This window comes from Argopecten irradians, chromosome 6 (assembly GCF_041381155.1).
Source record: "Argopecten irradians isolate NY chromosome 6, Ai_NY, whole genome shotgun sequence".
In the NCBI taxonomy this organism is placed as follows: domain Eukaryota; kingdom Metazoa; phylum Mollusca; class Bivalvia; order Pectinida; family Pectinidae; genus Argopecten; species Argopecten irradians.
This window is the reverse complement of record NC_091139.1, coordinates 16,605,894-16,625,021: the sequence shown is the minus strand read 5'-3', so window position 1 is coordinate 16,625,021 and position 19,128 is coordinate 16,605,894. Positions and strand designations below refer to the sequence as shown.

The 19,128-nt window shown below is 33.6% G+C and overlaps 1 protein-coding gene across 1 annotated transcript; it reads right to left on the bottom strand.

Annotated features, from left to right (window-relative positions):
* Nucleotides 1-8,114: 8,114 nt before the first annotated feature.
* Nucleotides 8,115-12,267, bottom strand: LOC138325156 (uncharacterized). The gene is made up of 3 exons (XM_069270628.1): nucleotides 12,144-12,267; nucleotides 9,570-9,688; nucleotides 8,115-9,071 (listed from the first exon to the last, which is right to left on the bottom strand). Exons 2-3 carry the CDS (start codon nucleotides 9,678-9,680, stop codon nucleotides 8,715-8,717), a joined length of 468 nt encoding a protein of 155 aa, XP_069126729.1. The 5' UTR covers nucleotides 9,681-9,688; nucleotides 12,144-12,267; the 3' UTR covers nucleotides 8,115-8,714.
* Between the last annotated feature and the right edge of the window lie 6,861 nt (nucleotides 12,268-19,128).

Below are 19,128 nucleotides of genomic sequence, written 5' to 3'. Positions count from 1 at the left end.
CTATACTAGGAGGTGTTACACCCTATACCATATGTCTTCTAGTTTGTATTGCCTAGGGGTACATTTGAGTAGGTAGCTATCTTAAATTAAGTCAGACGTTTTCTTTTTATAAAACTTAGAAAATCTACCACTCAATAACACTATAGAAAAAAAGGGATAAAAATCATGTTGACCCCTGACCCCTATACTAGGAGGTGTTACACCCTATACCATATGTTTTCTAGTTTGTATTGCCTAGGGGTACATTTGGGTAGGTAGCTATCTTAAATTAAGTCAGACGTTTTCTTTTTATAAAACTTAGAAAATCTACCACTCAATAAGACCATATAGAAAAAGAGGATAAAAATCATGTTGACCCCTGACCTCTATACTAGGAGGTGTTACACCCTATACCATATGTTTTCTAGTTTGTATTGCCTAGGGGTACATTTGAGTAGGTAGCTATCTTAAATTAAGTCAGACGTTTTCTTTTTATAAAACTTAGAAAATCTACCACTCAATAACACTATAGAAAAAGAGGATAAAAATCATGTTGACCCCTGACCCCTATACTAGGAGGTGTTACACCCTATACCATATGTTTTCTAGTTTGTATTGCCTAGGGGTACATTTGGGTAGGTAGCTATCTTAAATTAAGTCAGACGTTTTCTTTTTATAAAACTTAGAAAATCTACCACTCAATAAGACCATATAGAAAAAGAGGATAAAAATCATGTTGACCCCTGACCCCTATACTAGGAGGTGTTACACCCTATACCATATGTTTTCTAGTTTGTATTGCCTAGGGGTACATTTGAGTAGGTAGCTATCTTAAATTAAGTCAGACGTTTTCTTTTTATAAAACTTAGAAAATCTACCACTCAATAAGACCATATAGAAAAAGAGGATAAAAATCATGTTGACCCCTGACCCCTATACTAGGAGGTGTTACACCCTATACCATATGTTTTCTAGTTTGTATTGCCTAGGGGTACATTTGAGTAGGTAGCTATCTTAAATTAAGTCAGACGTTTTCTTTTTATAAAACTTAGAAAATCTACCACTCAATAACACTATAGACAAAGAGGATAAAAATCATGTTGACCCCTGACCCCTATACTAGGAGGTGTTACACCCTATACCATATGTTTTCTAGTTTGTATTGCCTAGGGGTACATTTGAGTAGGTAGCTATCTTAAATTAAGTCAGACGTTTTCTTTTTATAAAACTTAGAAAATCTACCACTCAATAACACTATATAGAAAAAGAGGATAAAAAATCATGTTGACCCCTGACCCCTATACTAGGAGGTGTTACACCCTATACCATATGTTTTCTAGTTTGTATTGCCTAGGGGTACATTTGAGTAGGTAGCTATCTTAAATTAAGTCAGACGTTTTCTTTTTATAAAACTTAGAAAATCTACCACTCAATAACACTATAGACAAAGAGGATAAAAATCATGTTGACCCCTGACCCCTATACTAGGAGGTGTTACACCCTATACCATATGTTTTCTAGTTTGTATTGCCTAGGGGTACATTTGAGTAGGTAGCTATCTTAAATTAAGTCAGACGTTTTCTTTTTATAAAACTTAGAAAATCTACCACTCAATAACACTATAGACAAAGAGGATAAAAATCATGTTGACCCCTGACCCCTATACTAGGAGGTGTTACACCCTATACCATATGTTTTCTAGTTTGTATTGCCTAGGGGTACATTTGAGTAGGTAGCTATCTTAAATTAAGTCAGACGTTTTCTTTTTATAAAACTTAGAAAATCTACCACTCAATAAGACTATATAGAAAAAGAGGATAAAAAATCATGTTGACCCCTGACCCCTATACTAGGAGGTGTTACACCCTATACCATATGTCTTCTAGTTTGTATTGCCTAGGGGTACATTTGAGTAGGTAGCTATCTTAAATTAAGTCAGACGTTTTCTTTTTATAAAACTTAGAAAATCTACCACTCAATAAGACTATATAGAAAAAGAGGATAAAAATCATGTTGACCCCTGACCCCTATACTAGGAGGTGTTACACCCTATACCATATGTTTTCTAGTTTGTATTGCCTAGGGGTACATTTGAGTAGGTAGCTATCTTAAATTAAGTCAGACGTTTTCTTTTTATAAAACTTAGAAAATCTACCACTCAATAACACTATAGAAAAAGAGGATAAAAATCATGTTGACCCCTGACCCCTATACTAGGAGGTGTTACACCCTATACCATATGTCTTCTAGTTTGTATTGCCTAGGGGTACATTTGGGTAGGTAGCTATCTTAAATTAAGTCAGACGTTTTCTTTTTATAAAACTTAGAAAATCTACCACTCAATAAGACCATATAGAAAAAGAGGATAAAAATCATGTTGACCCCTGACCCCTATACTAGGAGGTGTTACACCCTATACCATATGTTTTCTAGTTTGTATTGCCTAGGGGTACATTTGAGTAGGTAGCTATCTTAAATTAAGTCAGACGTTTTCTTTTTATAAAACTTAGAAAATCTACCACTCAATAACACTATAGACAAAGAGAAGAGGATAAAAATCATGTTGACCCCTGACCCCTATACTAGGAGGTGTTACACCCTATACCATATGTTTTCTAGTTTGTATTGCCTAGGTGTACATTTGAGTAGGTAGCTATCTTAAATTAAGTCAGATGTTTTCTTTTTATAAAACTTAGAAAATCTACCACTCAATAACACTATAGACAAAGAGGATAAAAATCATGTTGACCCCTGACCCCTATACTAGGAGGTGTTACACCCTATACCATATGTTTTCTAGTTTGTATTGCCTAGGTGTACATTTGAGTAGGTAGCTATCTTAAATTAAGTCAGACGTTTTCTTTTTACAAGACTTAGAAAATCTACCACTCAATAAGACCATATAGAAAAAGAGGATAAAAATCATGTTGACCCCTGACCCCTATACTAGGAGGTGTTACACCCTATACCATATGTTTTCTAGTTTGTATTGCCTAGGGGTACATTTGGGTAGGTAGCTATCTTAAATTAAGTCAGACGTTTTCTTTTTCTTTTAAAACTTAGAAAATCTACCACTCAATAACACTATAGAAAAAGAGGATAAAAATCATGTTGACCCCTGACCCCTATACTAGGAGGTGTTACACCCTATACCATATGTCTTCTAGTTTGTATTGCCTAGGGGTACATTTGAGTAGGTAGCTATCTTAAATTAAGTCAGACGTTTTCTTTTTATAAAACTTAGAAAATCTACCACTCAATAACACTATAGAAAAAGAGGATAAAAATCATGTTGACCCCTGACCCCTATACTAGGAGGTGTTACACCCTATACCATATGTCTTCTAGTTTGTATTGCCTAGGGGTACATTTGAGTAGGTAGCTATCTTAAATTAAGTCAGACGTTTTCTTTTTATAAAACTTAGAAAATCTACCACTCAATAACACTATATAAAAAAGAGGATAAAAATCATGTTGACCCCTGACCCCTATACTAGGAGGTGTTACACCCTATACCATATGTCTTCTAGTTTGTGTTGCCTAGGGGTACATTTGGGTAGGTAGCTATCTTAAATTAAGTCAGACGTTTTCTTTTTTAAAACTTAGAAAATCTACCACTCAATAAGACCATATAGAAAAAGAGGATAAAAATCATGTTGACCCCTGACCCCTATACTAGGAGGTGTTACACCCTATACCATATGTTTTCTAGTTTGTATTGCCTAGGGGTACATTTGGGTAGGTAGCTATCTTAAATTAAGTCAGACGTTTTCTTTTTATAAAACTTAGAAAATCTACCACTCAATAACACTATAGAAAAAGAGGATAAAAATACATGTTGACCCCTGACCCCTATACTAGGAGGTGTTACACCCTATACCATATGTCTTCTAGTTTGTATTGCCTAGGGGTACATTTGAGTAGGTAGCTATCTTAAATTAAGTCAGACGTTTTCTTTTTATAAAACTTAGAAAATCTACCACTCAATAACACTATAGACAAAGAGGATAAAAATCATGTTGACCCCTGACCCCTATACTAGGAGGTGTTACACCCTATACCATATGTTTTCTAGTTTGTATTGCCTAGGGGTACATTTGAGTAGGTAGCTATCTTAAATTAAGTCAGACGTTTTCTTTTTATAAAACTTAGAAAATCTACCACTCAATAAGACTATATAGAAAAAGAGGATAAAAATCATGTTGACCCCTGACCCCTATACTAGGAGGTGTTACACCCTATACCATATGTTTTCTAGTTTGTATTGCCTAGGGGTACATTTGAGTAGGTAGCTATCTTAAATTAAGTCAGACGTTTCTTGTTATAAAACTTAGAAAATCTACCACTCAATAACACCATATAGAAAAAGAGGATAAAAATCATGTTGACCCCTGACCCCTATACTAGGAGGTGTTACACCCTATACCATATGTCTTCTAGTTTGTATTGCCTAGGGGTACATTTGGGTAGGTAGCTATCTTAAATTAAGTCAGACGTTTTCTTTTTATAAAACTTAGAAAATCTACCACTCAATAAGACCATATAGAAAAAGAGGATAAAAATCATGTTGACCCCTGACCCCTATACTAGGAGGTGTTACACCCTATACCATATGTCTTCTAGTTTGTATTGCCTAGGGGTACATTTGAGTAGGTAGCTATCTTAAATTAAGTCAGACGTTTTCTTTTTATAAAACTTAGAAAATCTACCACTCAATAAGACCATATAGAAAAAGAGGATAAAAATCATGTTGACCCCTGACCTCTATACTAGGAGGTGTTACACCCTATACCATATGTCTTCTAGTTTGTATTGCCTAGGGGTACATTTGGGTAGGTAGCTATCTTAAATTAAGTCAGACGTTTTCTTTTTATAAAACTTAGAAAATCTACCACTCAATAAGACCATATAAAAAAGGATAAAAATCATGTTGACCCCTGACCCCTATACTAGGAGGTGTTACACCCTATACCATATGTCTTCTAGTTTGTATTGCCTAGGGGTACATTTGAGTAGGTAGCTATCTTAAATTAAGTCAGACGTTTTCTTTTTATAAAACTTAGAAAATCTACCACTCAATAACACTATATAGAAAAAGAGGATAAAAATCATGTTGACCCCTGACCCCTATACTAGGAGGTGTTACACCCTATACCATATGTTTTCTAGTTTGTATTGCCTAGGGGTACATTTGGGTAGGTAGCTATCTTAAATTAAGTCAGACGTTTTCTTTTTATAAAACTTAGAAAATCTACCACTCAATAACACTATATAGAAAAAGAGGATAAAAATCATGTTGACCCCTGACCCCTATACTAGGAGGTGTTACACCCTATACCATATGTTTTCTAGTTTGTATTGCCTAGGGGTACATTTGGGTAGGTAGCTATCTTAAATTAAGTCAGACGTTTTCTTTTTATAAAACTTAGAAAATCTACCACTCAATAACACTATAGAAAAAGAGGATAAAAATCATGTTGACCCCTGACCCCTATACTAGGAGGTGTTACACCCTATACCATATGTCTTCTAGTTTGTATTGCCTAGGGGTACATTTGAGTAGGTAGCTATCTTAAATTAAGTCAGACGTTTTCTTTTTATAAAACTTAGAAAATCTACCACTCAATAACACTATAGACAAAGAGGATAAAAATCATGTTGACCCCTGACCCCTATACTAGGAGGTGTTACACCCTATACCATATGTCTTCTAGTTTGTATTGCCTAGGGGTACATTTGAGTAGGTAGCTATCTTAAATTAAGTCAGACGTTTTCTTTTTATAAAACTTAGAAAATCTACCACTCAATAACACTATATAGAAAAAGAGGATAAAAATCATGTTGACCCCTGACCCCTATACTAGGAGGTGTTACACCCTATACCATATGTTTTCTAGTTTGTATTGCCTAGGGGTACATTTGAGTAGGTAGCTATCTTAAATTAATCAACTTCAGGATACACTGCTAACCATGACAGGATCAGTCTATCAAAAAGGAGGGATCGGGAAATTGAAATATTGTAAACAGTACAAATCTTAATATTAATAATATAACAAGTGAATCAAGTGATTAAGATATTTATAAATTACATGTATATTTCTTTATATCTTTACTTCTATGTTCCAACAAGAGTATGATTGTACATTAGCCTCCAAAAACATGCACGTATTCACAAATACAACGCATAGCATATAGGAGAGACCAAAAGGCCACACATTGAGTCTGGCAGTTGTTGGTGGAATGTAAAGGTGCTGCATCGTCGACAAAGTGTATATTTTATCTATTCAAAACAAGAACAGCCGATTTTGTATTTTTCGTATGTTACAAAGGTCCAAACTTTTACCATCGTTACCAAAATGTTTTTTTTTATCTTATTTATCTTTACTGACAAAGCTTTGAAAATTGCACGGTACCTGTTGCCCTTATTGCACGATAGTATCTTAGCTTTCTCTTCGTCCTTACAAACTTTCTTCTTCCTTACGTCTCCCTAGACACCTTTCACTTCTGGCCTTCGGTTGATTATGAGCGCTCGTCCATATGAGGCAGGCTCCGGGTTCTGTACTTTGGCCGAAACATATCATAGTCTAAAAAAGTTGCAGTTACCGCTACTGCTAAACGATCAGCATTAAGAGAGTGGGACGACTAGTTCGCCTGTTGTCAGTATAATGTGACTGGGTGGGGTGAGTTGTTTGGTGTCTTTGGCGACATGCTTCAGTTACAAAGCACTATAAAAAGGTCAAGAGTTAGATTCAACGCGAATATACCAGAGTCTCCCAAACCACACACCACGCACTGAACGTACATCACATCGCATAGATGGGAGAATGTCCTTAATTAAATGACCTTGACTGTGATAAGGGCGTTGATTTCATCAAACAAACAAACTCATTAAATGCAATACCACCTTTGTATACTTGTCAAGCAGAATAACTCATATCGTTTGGGTAAAGGTGTTAAAAAGACTGGCATTATATTAAATCAATACTACTTTTGCTCTGTCGCCACTCAGTGTTGTAGTATCTTTAAACCTAATCGTTATAATAGTCCTCTTTTATTTGTGATGGAGAGTGATGGAGACGTTAATATGATATTTTCTAATAAGCAATGGGATCATAAATCTAACGGACACAATAGCGTTCATTTTGGAATTTCATATATGAAGAGGGTATCAATTTAAGTATCTTTAATTAATGATTCAGTGGGCGTCGATAACCTATTTAGAAGGAAAACAATTGTCAGTATTGAGTCCATAAAAATCATTAATTACTGCAATTTGCCAACCGCTCTAACATAGTTTTGCAGATGCAGTTTGACATAGGTTTGCATATAAAAGGTTTCCATTGGCATGACGGTAGTAGAAAGCAACTGTGGAAGACAATAGAGGAGTTTGTAACTGTACTTTTTGTCTTGAAACAATAACATGTTATAAACTACAATGCATATGCAGCATTGTGTGAAATCAGGATGCTGATGAATAGAAGCCTTGTTTAAAAGTATCCATTGTCATGAAGATAGTTTGAAAAAGAAACTGTAAGGACTTTGTAACTGTGTTAAATGTCTTTAAATAAAACTTTACAGCATTGTGTGAAATCCGGATGCTTATATGAATAGAAGGGTTGTATCGCTCAGACGCATTACAACTTCAAGTGGAGGTCAAGTCTCAATGGGCAAGGCGGACATGTGACACCAAGACAAACCGGAAGTAGCCGATTCAGTTCACTTGAGATATGGGTCAGAACATAACAATGTATCACATCTCGTCTCGTCTGTGTTCAGCAAGAGGTCAGATGGTTGCTTGCTGGTACATTTGTTGGACAGTTGATACATTAGTTTTCATATTTGTTCTCTTAGCAAGTTTAGGTATTCAGGAATATGGCATATTTGGGTCATGTTGAAAACACGGAGTTCCCGCAGAACAACAAAAAATTCTCCTTTACACCACTTACTAATGTCACAGCTGGTCAGCGAATTCCTGTAGTCAAGAGTAAGGACATCGCTTTAGACCTAACGGTTAGCTCTTGACCGGTCCTTTATTTCTAGGCCAGGGGAATTTGCCTACCACGTGTGACCAGTATAAGCTGGGTTTTGGTTTGATGTCAGTTGACTACTTGGAACACAAATAACAAATAAATAACATACATTTATATATATTTTACAAACCCCAAATAATTTTCAACAATTATGGTTGACAACAACAGAACAAGACAGGGAATTATAAATATATTGATATATGTAAAACACATGAACATTAGGAAAGTTGTTTTATATAATAAAAATATTGCTTTTCAAATATAAAAAATGAATGTTTTAATAGATATCTATTCTGAAATTAAAAGCTCTTGATCAATTAACTTTCGCTTCTTTTGGCATATTTTTGTGTTCTATGTAAACGTCTGACAAAATTGCAAAGAGGAAGACAAATAGTGTGTCTCTTCTAAAACCATCACATCTAATTATAGTCTCTAAGACTGTAATACTGTATAAAGGGATTCATTGTAAACAGATCCATTTCATTTCCAGCCTAAATATTAAGAAATAATTTAACCAGCGTCTATGTACTGAACTGACTACTGAGATAATATAATGAACATGACAGTCATCTGAAAAAGAAATTAAACGTCATTGCGAAGTTTGGCGCCTTTAAAGGGAGGTAACTATAACATTGGCTGAATACAACAAATGGATTCCCGCTGGTTATGGTAATACCGGTTATTCATGATGGCTTTTTGTCTTTTTTAAAAGACATCTGCTATTTTTGACAAAATGTCTAAAATAGGGTCGTCAACTTGTATAGAGGGCGCTGCTTGAGTATTGAATGCACTTCCGGAAAGAAGTGCCCGGGTACGCCTTTCTAACTGTATAGCAGTATCCACAATCGCCTCTATGTTTGAATGGGACACTCCACGGACGTTGAAATTGAGATAGATTTGTTCTGCAAGTTGCCGCCGATAGAAGTCGCCTCTGTCTCCGCACATACCGACGTCGTCATGGTTACCACGAAGATAAGTTTGGACTTGCTCAATACTGCTAAGACGTCTTTCTTTGATCAGTTTGGTGTTGTTCATCATCAATATAATCCTTTCAATGGCGACCTGTAACGATATCAACACAAGTTCAACTTTGTTGTGTGTTTCTTATCAGTGGACTTGCAATTATACAGTAATGTTATTGATTTATTAAGGCTCAATGCGTGAAATCAATTTTGTTATTGCTGAATCATGCTATTCGAGCATTTTCATTGGCTGACAATTTTCTTGTAAATTTCGTTACAAAATAATGAAATCGTCGTTTGTAAAGTCGCTTTTGATTGGCCGACACGTCATTATTTATCAACTAAAAGATAACCGAAAGAATTTCAAATCGTATGGAGCTAGATGGATTGAATTATAAGAATGAACTTGCATCGATGTTTTAAATGTAAAAAAAAAAAAATAAAAAATAAAAGAGGATGGAACTTTTATCATATGTCAGGATTTTTTAACCACTCGACCACCACGGGCCAACAAAAAAAATATATATATATATTGAAGAAATAGGTACGCATGTTCGAATCATGACCAGGGATGCTACATTCCCATTGGTATTAGTACCTGTGCGATCCTGTTCATTGTCCTGACCGGAGCCATGCTGTCCAGAGGAGGTCCGACTTGGTGTGTACTCCGGGGAGCTCTGTCCAGCTGGTATCCCACTCCATACGACATGGTGGATGCTAAAAATAAAACATATTACAAATTACACTAGTACCGAATCCCTGTGCTGTAGGTGGTAACTTACATTATCATGTATAATTGTTTATAGCATATAGTAGGTCGTCTGATGTCCCTGTGTTTGGATATTGTAGCGTTGTTTATTAATTAAGCTACTGTGGAGATTAGAATATAATAAGAAATTAGTGATAAGAAATAAGTGCCGAATCCAATTGCTTGAAATTGTTAGTACCTATACGTGTATTTTATGTTTTGGTGAGATCATACGAAAACACAAATGATGTAGACACATAGAACAAAAATGTAAGGTAAATCGAGTCGCTTTAATCAATGATATATTTAGAAACCATTACATACTTATTTATTTGCAAACTTAGTTTATTGTTGATGCTTGCTTTAGACATTCAATATTGTCCCAGTAATTGCATTGTTTTGGTCAATTTTTGGCCAATTTTGACTGATTAAAATTCAGATCTTTATTATCACAACATCATAAAGATGGTCTGATTACATATCATAAGTTATCACGTTCTGGTGAACTTTATACTCCGTTTACTCCAATTCAATGCATTTTCTCCGCCTAGCCGTATAAACCGAAAACGACATTTCGTCCCACTCACACTTAATTCAAGCTATGTTGAGCTTTTTGGGCGAGATGACTATACACACGGAAATGATTCTGGCAGTTCTTGTAAACTATTTCGTCCCCATAAATTCAGTAGCAATGTATATGGCGAATTCGAAAGTTAACCAGAACGTGCATTCATTAAACGAAGTGATATAGTAAGGATCTGTATTTTGACCAGATTGATTGAATTTCTATATAAAGTCTATGTGAAAATGCATGTGCCTTGTTATTTTTTTTAACTATATTAGCTGTACAGTACAAGTACAATATGATCTTAATGTTGAAAATTTTATTCAAACCGATATATGATAGATACATGTACTATCACTCTGTAAGTCGAACTATCAAAGGACAATATTTTGATTGGATGACCAATCTCGGATGACTCAAATACCCCATATTTTTCGAACTATATTAATCGGGCCCCTGCAGTTCGAGAATTACATGTTAATTTTTTACTTTAATTAAAGTAAAACGAAATATAGTCTATACACAGATTATACATGTATTTATAATGTACTATGGTATATCAGTGCTTGGGGATATGGATGCGTAGTAAAATAAGATTTAATATATTTCTTTTTATGTTTAAAAGCCGACATAATCTACGGTCTTTTATTAGATGTCTTTAAAACATAATAATGATAAATATGCCCGTAATAAAAAAAAGGAAATACTATTGAATACAGAGTAAATAGATTCATTATTTAAAAATCATATATCAGATAGGCAGCATTTATATACAAGCCGTGTTGAATAGACAAAATACACTGTATTTGTATAAGTGTCGTTGCATGCATTATTGACACTGATTGATATTGACTAATCTAAAGGGTATTTATTGAATGTCTTTACCATTCATACATTTAAAATGAAAGGTGGGGAAGAACACTTTTATAAATCTCTAAATAATAGGGACTATAGTAAGTTTACATATGTGTATACATACAGTAAATGCATGTACATTTACATGTAGGGAGGGCACATTTACATGTACATGTATATACGTAGTCAAGTTTTTAGATTTACAAATTTGATCAACTCATGTCATATGTTTATTACATCAAATATTATAAGCGATTAAAGATCACGGTACATGTCAGTATGTACATGTATATATTTTACTTCACTGGAGTATGAATCAATTTTTAGGAGTCAATCACGATCCACCGACAGTATTCCATGTATACATATGTATATGTATATATAAAGTGCGTATTATTTCTGCTAAAAATCGTATCTTCAAATTAGAAGACAAATTAGACTGAAAAGACCAAAGAGACATTGACGGAACAAACAATACTAATTAGGACATTATCTACTGGAAAACGAATTGTTGCATTTTACATTATTCTTGTAAGCCGTAAGGCTAACAGTTTAATAAACACTCAATCAAATATTGTACATATAGCTGACGATTGACAGCAATGACCTTATTTTAGGAGGAAATCAACAATTAATCAAACATTTTAAATATTAGTGATTTTTACTAGTTCATTTACCACTAAACAAATCTTGTGATCATTTACTTTGTACTAATCTAGTTTGGTTAATTGCCTGATAAATACACCTCTTGTCTATGTATACATATATCTAACACACAATACGATTTGATCACGGCCGCTATTCACTACAACACAATACTTGTCAGATAAACTTGTTTTAAAGCCTAGCCGAACAGGGAGGTCGTTCTGTTATCGCCAGCGCTAGCACACCTGTCCGATTTCTACCTGCAATGACACACCTGTCTCATTAATTACCTGACACACATCACAAACAATCTCTACAGTGAGAGTTTCAGACATATTTCAAAGTTAAACATTACTTACGTATGGGGTTTTACTGCCGGGAGAAAGGTAAGATCTGCTATCGAGTAGATACGACAGTAACACCTGGGAAACGCTGATCGCTCAGGTAGCCATATGTAAACAAATAAAGAAGGGGAGATCACTCCCAGGTAACTGGGTGAAAGTTGTGCTAGTGTGAGGGAGGTAATTTCCCTTGTATCACATAGTAGAGTTTATGATCAAATATGTATGTTAAACGTTTCGTTAAAAGTAGATTTAGATAATGTTAAAAATATGACAAAAATATAATAAAGTAGAACGAGGAATATGAATGTATTTATTATAGTAAAATTGAAAGGTCCATTAGATAAACATGTACATGCAGCTACATGTACATTGGATATATTGTATATGTGTGTGTGTGTGTGTGTGAGTGTGTGTGTGTGTGCTTAAGCGTTTCCTGTGCTCATGAAAAAATGCATTGTCTAATTAATGTAATTGTGATTTGATCAAACTCCTAACATTTACAGCTTTAGTATTAAAATTTATAACACAGCGTATACACTGTAAGAGAATAAGAATGTGAATAAGAGAAAAATGGCAAAGTACGGTTTTCCTTTGCTATGAAAATAAATTAGCATAGGAAAAAATATTATTTGATATTATTGACCCTCAATAATGAAACTTTTGAATTTTTATATGACATATTTTACTTTTTTTTCTAACTGATATGACGTTGTTTTTTTATTAATATTTTGTTATACGTTTTCTATATTTATATAAAATGATATATATCTTCTATTAGTAACGGTTTCTGGTATTTGAATGTAGAATGCAGTGTTCTGCTTAATTGAAGTTTTTTTTTTCATGCCACAATGGAATACCAACCCGTTAAATATGCCGTTTAATATGGTCTCAAATATTGTATTTTGTATTTTGACAGTTTAAACTATGGAATAAATTTGTGGTCATTTCAATGGTTATCTTAAACCATGATAAACTCTAAAAAAAGTGATATCAATGCTTAAAGATAAATGTATGTACCCAGATATTTGCCCAATTTTTCATTATCCCTCATTATCCGCAAACCTGATTTTTTTTTCATTTTGGTATGTGAGTTAAAGAGTTTACGCTGATACCAAATTTATCAAAGACTCGAATGAAAGTTTTTTTAAAAGAATTACAACGAATTTCTTTTTCAGAATTTTTACAGACACGTTATAATACAGATCAGTTGCCTAGCTACCATTGACACAAAAACGCAACTGCGTGCACATCAATCAATTTTCAAAAAAAAAAAAAAAAAAAAAAGAAATGTTCGACTTGGGACCCCCAAAAACACAAAAATTCTCGCGCCTTCGGGGACATATACATTTAGAATTTCTAAATATAGGTAATTTTCAATCTGCAATATAAATAAATCCGTTTCAATGTTTTTTTTTACATGACGGTGGTCATCGAAACAGCACCCATAAAATATTCTTTGGTTGTGTTGCAATTTCATTATATAAAGTTAGATTACTTTACTGCAAATTAATTTGCATATTTGGCAACAACACAAAAATTGCAACTTTTTTAAAACCAGAAAACATATAAACTCAGAAAAAAAACCCACATTTATGCAACTAGAATTGAGCTAAGTTGCCATGAAACACATTTAAAACATTAATCCCCGATTGTCTTTTCACTTCACTACTAATATAGATTTAAATATCAGTTGTGATATTTTGAAAACTCATCTACATTTGTATTTTGCACTCTAATGTGCCGCGGTGGCCGAGTGGTTAAGATGTACCGACATATTACCACATGCCCTCCACCTCTGGGTCGCGAGTTCGAATCCCATGTGGGGCAGTTGCCAGGTACTGACCGCTGGTCGGTGGTTTTTCTCCGGGTACTCCGGCTTTCCCCCACCAACAAACCTGGCACGTCCTTAAATGACCCTGGCTGTTAATAGGACGTTAAACTAATCAAACCAAACCAAAACACTCTAATGATCGATAATACAATATTGTATTGTATCTTTGATCTAATACACTTCTTACTTTTTTTAACTTTTTTTTTTACTTATTTTATTCTTGTGGAAAATAAAACACTTTTTGTAAAAGAGGAACAGTGGGAGTGTTAGAAAAAGGGTTTTACAGGCAAATCATTTAATGATTCTCTTTTTTTTTATCAATATGCATATTAGTGTGGTTTTCGTTGCAGCCATATCAAGAAGACCGAGACCAAGAAATAAGGGAGGTAAATCACGGCTCGAAGCGGTACCAAGAATAAGGTATGGCACACAAGTGCAGAGGAAAGGAAAATGGCAATACACAATCGACATTACAGAAAAATATTTGAAAAAACTGCCACAGAAAAAGGCAAATTTCAACCATATTGAACGCGATCTTGTCCCCTAAAGGCACATTACAACACTGAAATATATAAAACCCATTAGAATGAAGGCAAGTCACAGCCTGAATCCACGGCTTGTGTTTCGCGAGAGAAATCAACATACACATAAAGAAATGGAAAGCCCACCAAGAATAGCACTTCAGCTGCATCATGAGGACAGCAAGCAGTTACATATGTAGATACTATGGATTTTGCAGTATAATTGCAGTCACTCGGGAGACCGCACTAATCCGATCCTGTGGAAGGAATTAATGTCTACAGCCGACAATTTCCTGACAAGGTCAAAAGTTCTCGATTTGTATGCCTTTGTAAAGTTGATAGCTGTAATTTGCCCTGATATATTTCAGATCAATTATTAAACAAGAAACAAAAAACTAATGTCTATTATAGAAAAATTCCTTTATACTTATAAACCCATCACATTGGTTTTACCACTTTCAAACTAGATTTTCCCTTAGAACATTTTCGACCATATTGTTTGTGTATCTTTATCTACAATGAAGTTTCATAGTTATAAAATTTGATTTTTATAACTGTCAAAAATTCATACATTCGACTCGGTCAATCGTACACAGAATTAATTTTACATTATATATCTTCAAATGTACCAACAACCTGGGTCAATTATTTTAAGTAATGTAGCGTATTGCTTAGTTGTGTAACTAATCACTAAGTTATACACTTATTGTTACCTTGTAACTTCTTGTTAATTTTGTTATTTATCATGAAAATCTGTCACTGATTACATAAGTTATGTAGCTAATTGTTAAAGTGAATAGTCGGGCAAAGAAAATCAGTATGAATGCTTTAATTAGCCTTCCAAAATTTCTCACATATTAATACGAAGGTCAAGTTCGGCTTAAGTTTCCAAGTTCTGACCAGTGAAATAAAGTTAAAAGTTGAAAGCATTGAAAGCGAGGCTGCGTGGAAATGTAACCACGGACATAGTCAGCCAGGAGGACGTTTTAGGATTCCTATACTTTGAATTAATTTCTGCGTACACAGACAGAATTTGACGAGAGATTTTATTTTTCTATTTCATAAGAAATAATACTGGATACATTCACACCATTTAATTACCTACTTTAGCCATCCTTGCCTGACTGTTCACTTTAAGCTATAATTGTTAAGGAATGTCACTTATTACTAAATTACGGACTTACTAAAGTTGTATCACTTATTACTAATTATGTAACTGATCGTTAATTTATGTTACTTCTAAGGTTTTGTCACTTATTATAAACATCATGTAACTAAATTTTAAAGATGCTCCATCGCTGACAAATGGTATTTTTCTCTATCAAAAACAGCAGCAGACGATTGAGTAACTTTCTTCTGTTACAAAAGTTACTTACTTTACACCATTACTACCATTGAAAAGTTTGGACTTCTAATTTTACGTCAAGATAAAAATTTCAAAAATAATTAATTGCATCCCAAAAAATTCCATGGCACTATGTCCTATATGGATTGAAGTACTGATTGCGCATGCACCAATAACGAAGTAAATTATTTTATATTATATTTTGTGTTAATTAGACATAGCTATATACACAATTAAACACCAATTACTGTTCAAATGAACGGTGTCATTTATGCTCTGTCGGCGGTGGAGCATCTTTAAGTTATGTAATTAATCTTTGGATATGCCACTTTTTACTTATTTTTGTAACTTACTGTTACCATAAGTAACTTATTGTGACGTTTTGCTTCTTAGTGCCCCTTTTGAGTTAGTTCAAGGTTGTATTTAAGCCGCTTTGATGCAAGAAGAGCGTCCAAAAACATTTACATTTTATGATGAAGGTTAGATTAATTTGATCCTTTGCTCTAAATGCTTTGTCATGATGTAACTGTGTTAAAATGATATGTTAAATATATTTTAGGGATTGTTGGTGATTGATAGAGGACCTTGACAATGGTAAAGGCATGTAGGCCTTGGTATGTTTTACGAGTCCTGGAAGCTGTTTGATGCAGCTTAATACACTTTACGACACACATAGTTCATTACTTACTTAATGAAGCTATTTAGAAATGCTTTATAAATACTTTATGGACATTCGTGAATTAGCATATATACCGCGTTGACCCTAAAATAAAATAGAAGAATTAAAAAAAGGAAGTACAGTGTACTGAGGTGATTCGGACAACCGATCCTTCCTTTACATGTATGTATGGGGTGTTCGTTAGGGATAGATTTATACTATTTTAAGGTTTTAATGTTATGATTATAGAAAAAAAGCAAACACTCTGAAGTTTTTCTTATAGCACTAAAAGTACATAACGTGCTTAGTGTACTAAGTAGTTTAACTGCAAATAATGATACGCCACATAATAATATTAAAAAAGAAAACAAAAAAAAAAACCAACAAAAAAACCCACCTATTTTTTTTTTAAAAAAAGCGATAAAACAGTTGACACTTTATCTTTGGACACATGTACCGGTTCACTCCTCCTTAACTATTACTTCTCATCTTATTTTCGTTTAACATAGTATTGCCATTAATATTGATAATATGAGTTATGACCTAAATTTACTGAATGAATTTATAAACTGATATAATGATATCAGTATTATTTTCAAATCTTTTTCACTTCATATTTTAAATAAATAATATTTTGACATTTTTATATTAAGATCTATATTGTATAAAATAAATTAAAAAATGTAAATGACATTTTAGCAAAAATATATTCATAATATACATTATTATAATTCATATGAACTGTGATTTAATGATACCGGTAATTTTTTCAAAGCTTTTTCACTTCATTTTGTAAGGAAATATTATGAATTTTTATATTAAATTCTATAATGTATCAATATGAATAGAAACATTCATTAATGATATTTTGGGGAAAAAATGTACATACAACCATTAAAAAAAATCATAAAAATGCAATATAATGATAGTTCATGTAAACGTTCGATCCCGATTTCTATGATACGATAAATCATATACAAATATATTTAAAAGCGCTGAATTTATCTATGATTAAGTTTACAATCAAGAATCCAAGTAATGTTTAGCAGCCAGGTATGTTGTCAATCATAAAAGGCATAAATATTTTGTCTTAGTTGCTAAGTTAACATATTACCTATATATATATATTAAAAATATGATGATTCAGAAGCAAGATGTACATGACTTCCGGTCTTCAACTGGAGAAGAAGACACTTCTGTATGACGAAGGTAAACAAACCTACACACCTCTATGATAGAGGTATATACAGACGTGTACGAGGTACTCCGTACGATGTGACTTATTGGTCTAACCCCGGGGGATATAGACTCGCTCCTGATTCGTCAGGTGGCGCACTGAGTAAGGCTTTGACGCTAGGGGGCACTCATCAGTCAAAAAACAAAGAATACGTCATTGATCTTCCTCAATCGCCATCGATCCCGTCTTGCTTCACTGATTTTACGTGAAAGGTTTGATTCGGACACCTATGTTGCTTGCTTGCATATGAAGCGCTTCGTACCTTTCTTAATAAGGATTGTCGGTATGTGACAGCGGAAACTATCTCGGGATTATTATTCTTATTGTGAAAAAAGGAATAACTTTAGCTTTCACAGATTTGAAGATAAACAATCTCCCTCATACTTCTGATGAAGGTAAGAAAAAAGATTGATTATGAAAAATATTAAGGAGTCTTTCCGCATTAAAAATATTTGATACATGTATTATTTGTATAACTTGTATAAAAAATGGAATTATTCAGAAAAAACTTTTCACAGCCTTTATTAGAGAACTGTAGTTTAAGTTTGATTGAGGATTTCGTTTTGTAATGTTCCATCATATTTTCTCAAAGAATGGCATAAGGCTGATGTTTTACTATATTCAAAATATTTTCAAGTTACATGTATGGATATTTTGTTTAATAGTGGTGCGTAAAATATCTCATAGGTTACATTATGATAGTATTTATATATAGCAAAACCTGATATCTGAATGGCTTTATACTGGTAAACTTTCATGCAATATTTTCTAACCTTAGAATAGTGGATGATTTTCGGGGGAATTTAGATACTTTGTTATTAAACGCAATACCAAAGTGTATGGTTGTTGAGATTGGTATAAAAAAAACCCACCAGTTTAAGTTTTCACTGAGTATGATAGAATTAAGGACATACATACCGATTGTTTCCGTTTTTTGATGAAAAAATGATAATAATATATTGTTATTTCCCCAAATTAAAATCGTTTAACATCAAACAGACGAAACAACAACTGCTTATTACAACACAATGTCAAAAGTCACTTCAACATTACTTTAATTACACTTGCTTATAATTTTTGTTCAAACTTCCGGTATGTCTTTAATCGTACAGTGAAGAACATTCCCAATATCGCCTGAACGCAGACACTCGCAACTGTACTGCTGAAACATTAGATGATCCCTGATGTTTATTTTACCTGTAACATTACATGTTACACAAATCACTTCCTTTTTGTTTGATGTCCTAGGGCAATGCCCAGGTGACCTTACTCCCGAAGGGCACGTGCACGTATTCTATAGCATTGTTAAATAAATGTTTAATTTGTAAATGGCCGTCGTAATTGGTTGCAGTTTCTGTAAATTAAATAAATAGATAAAACATCACTTGTCTAATCTTCTTGCAGAGAA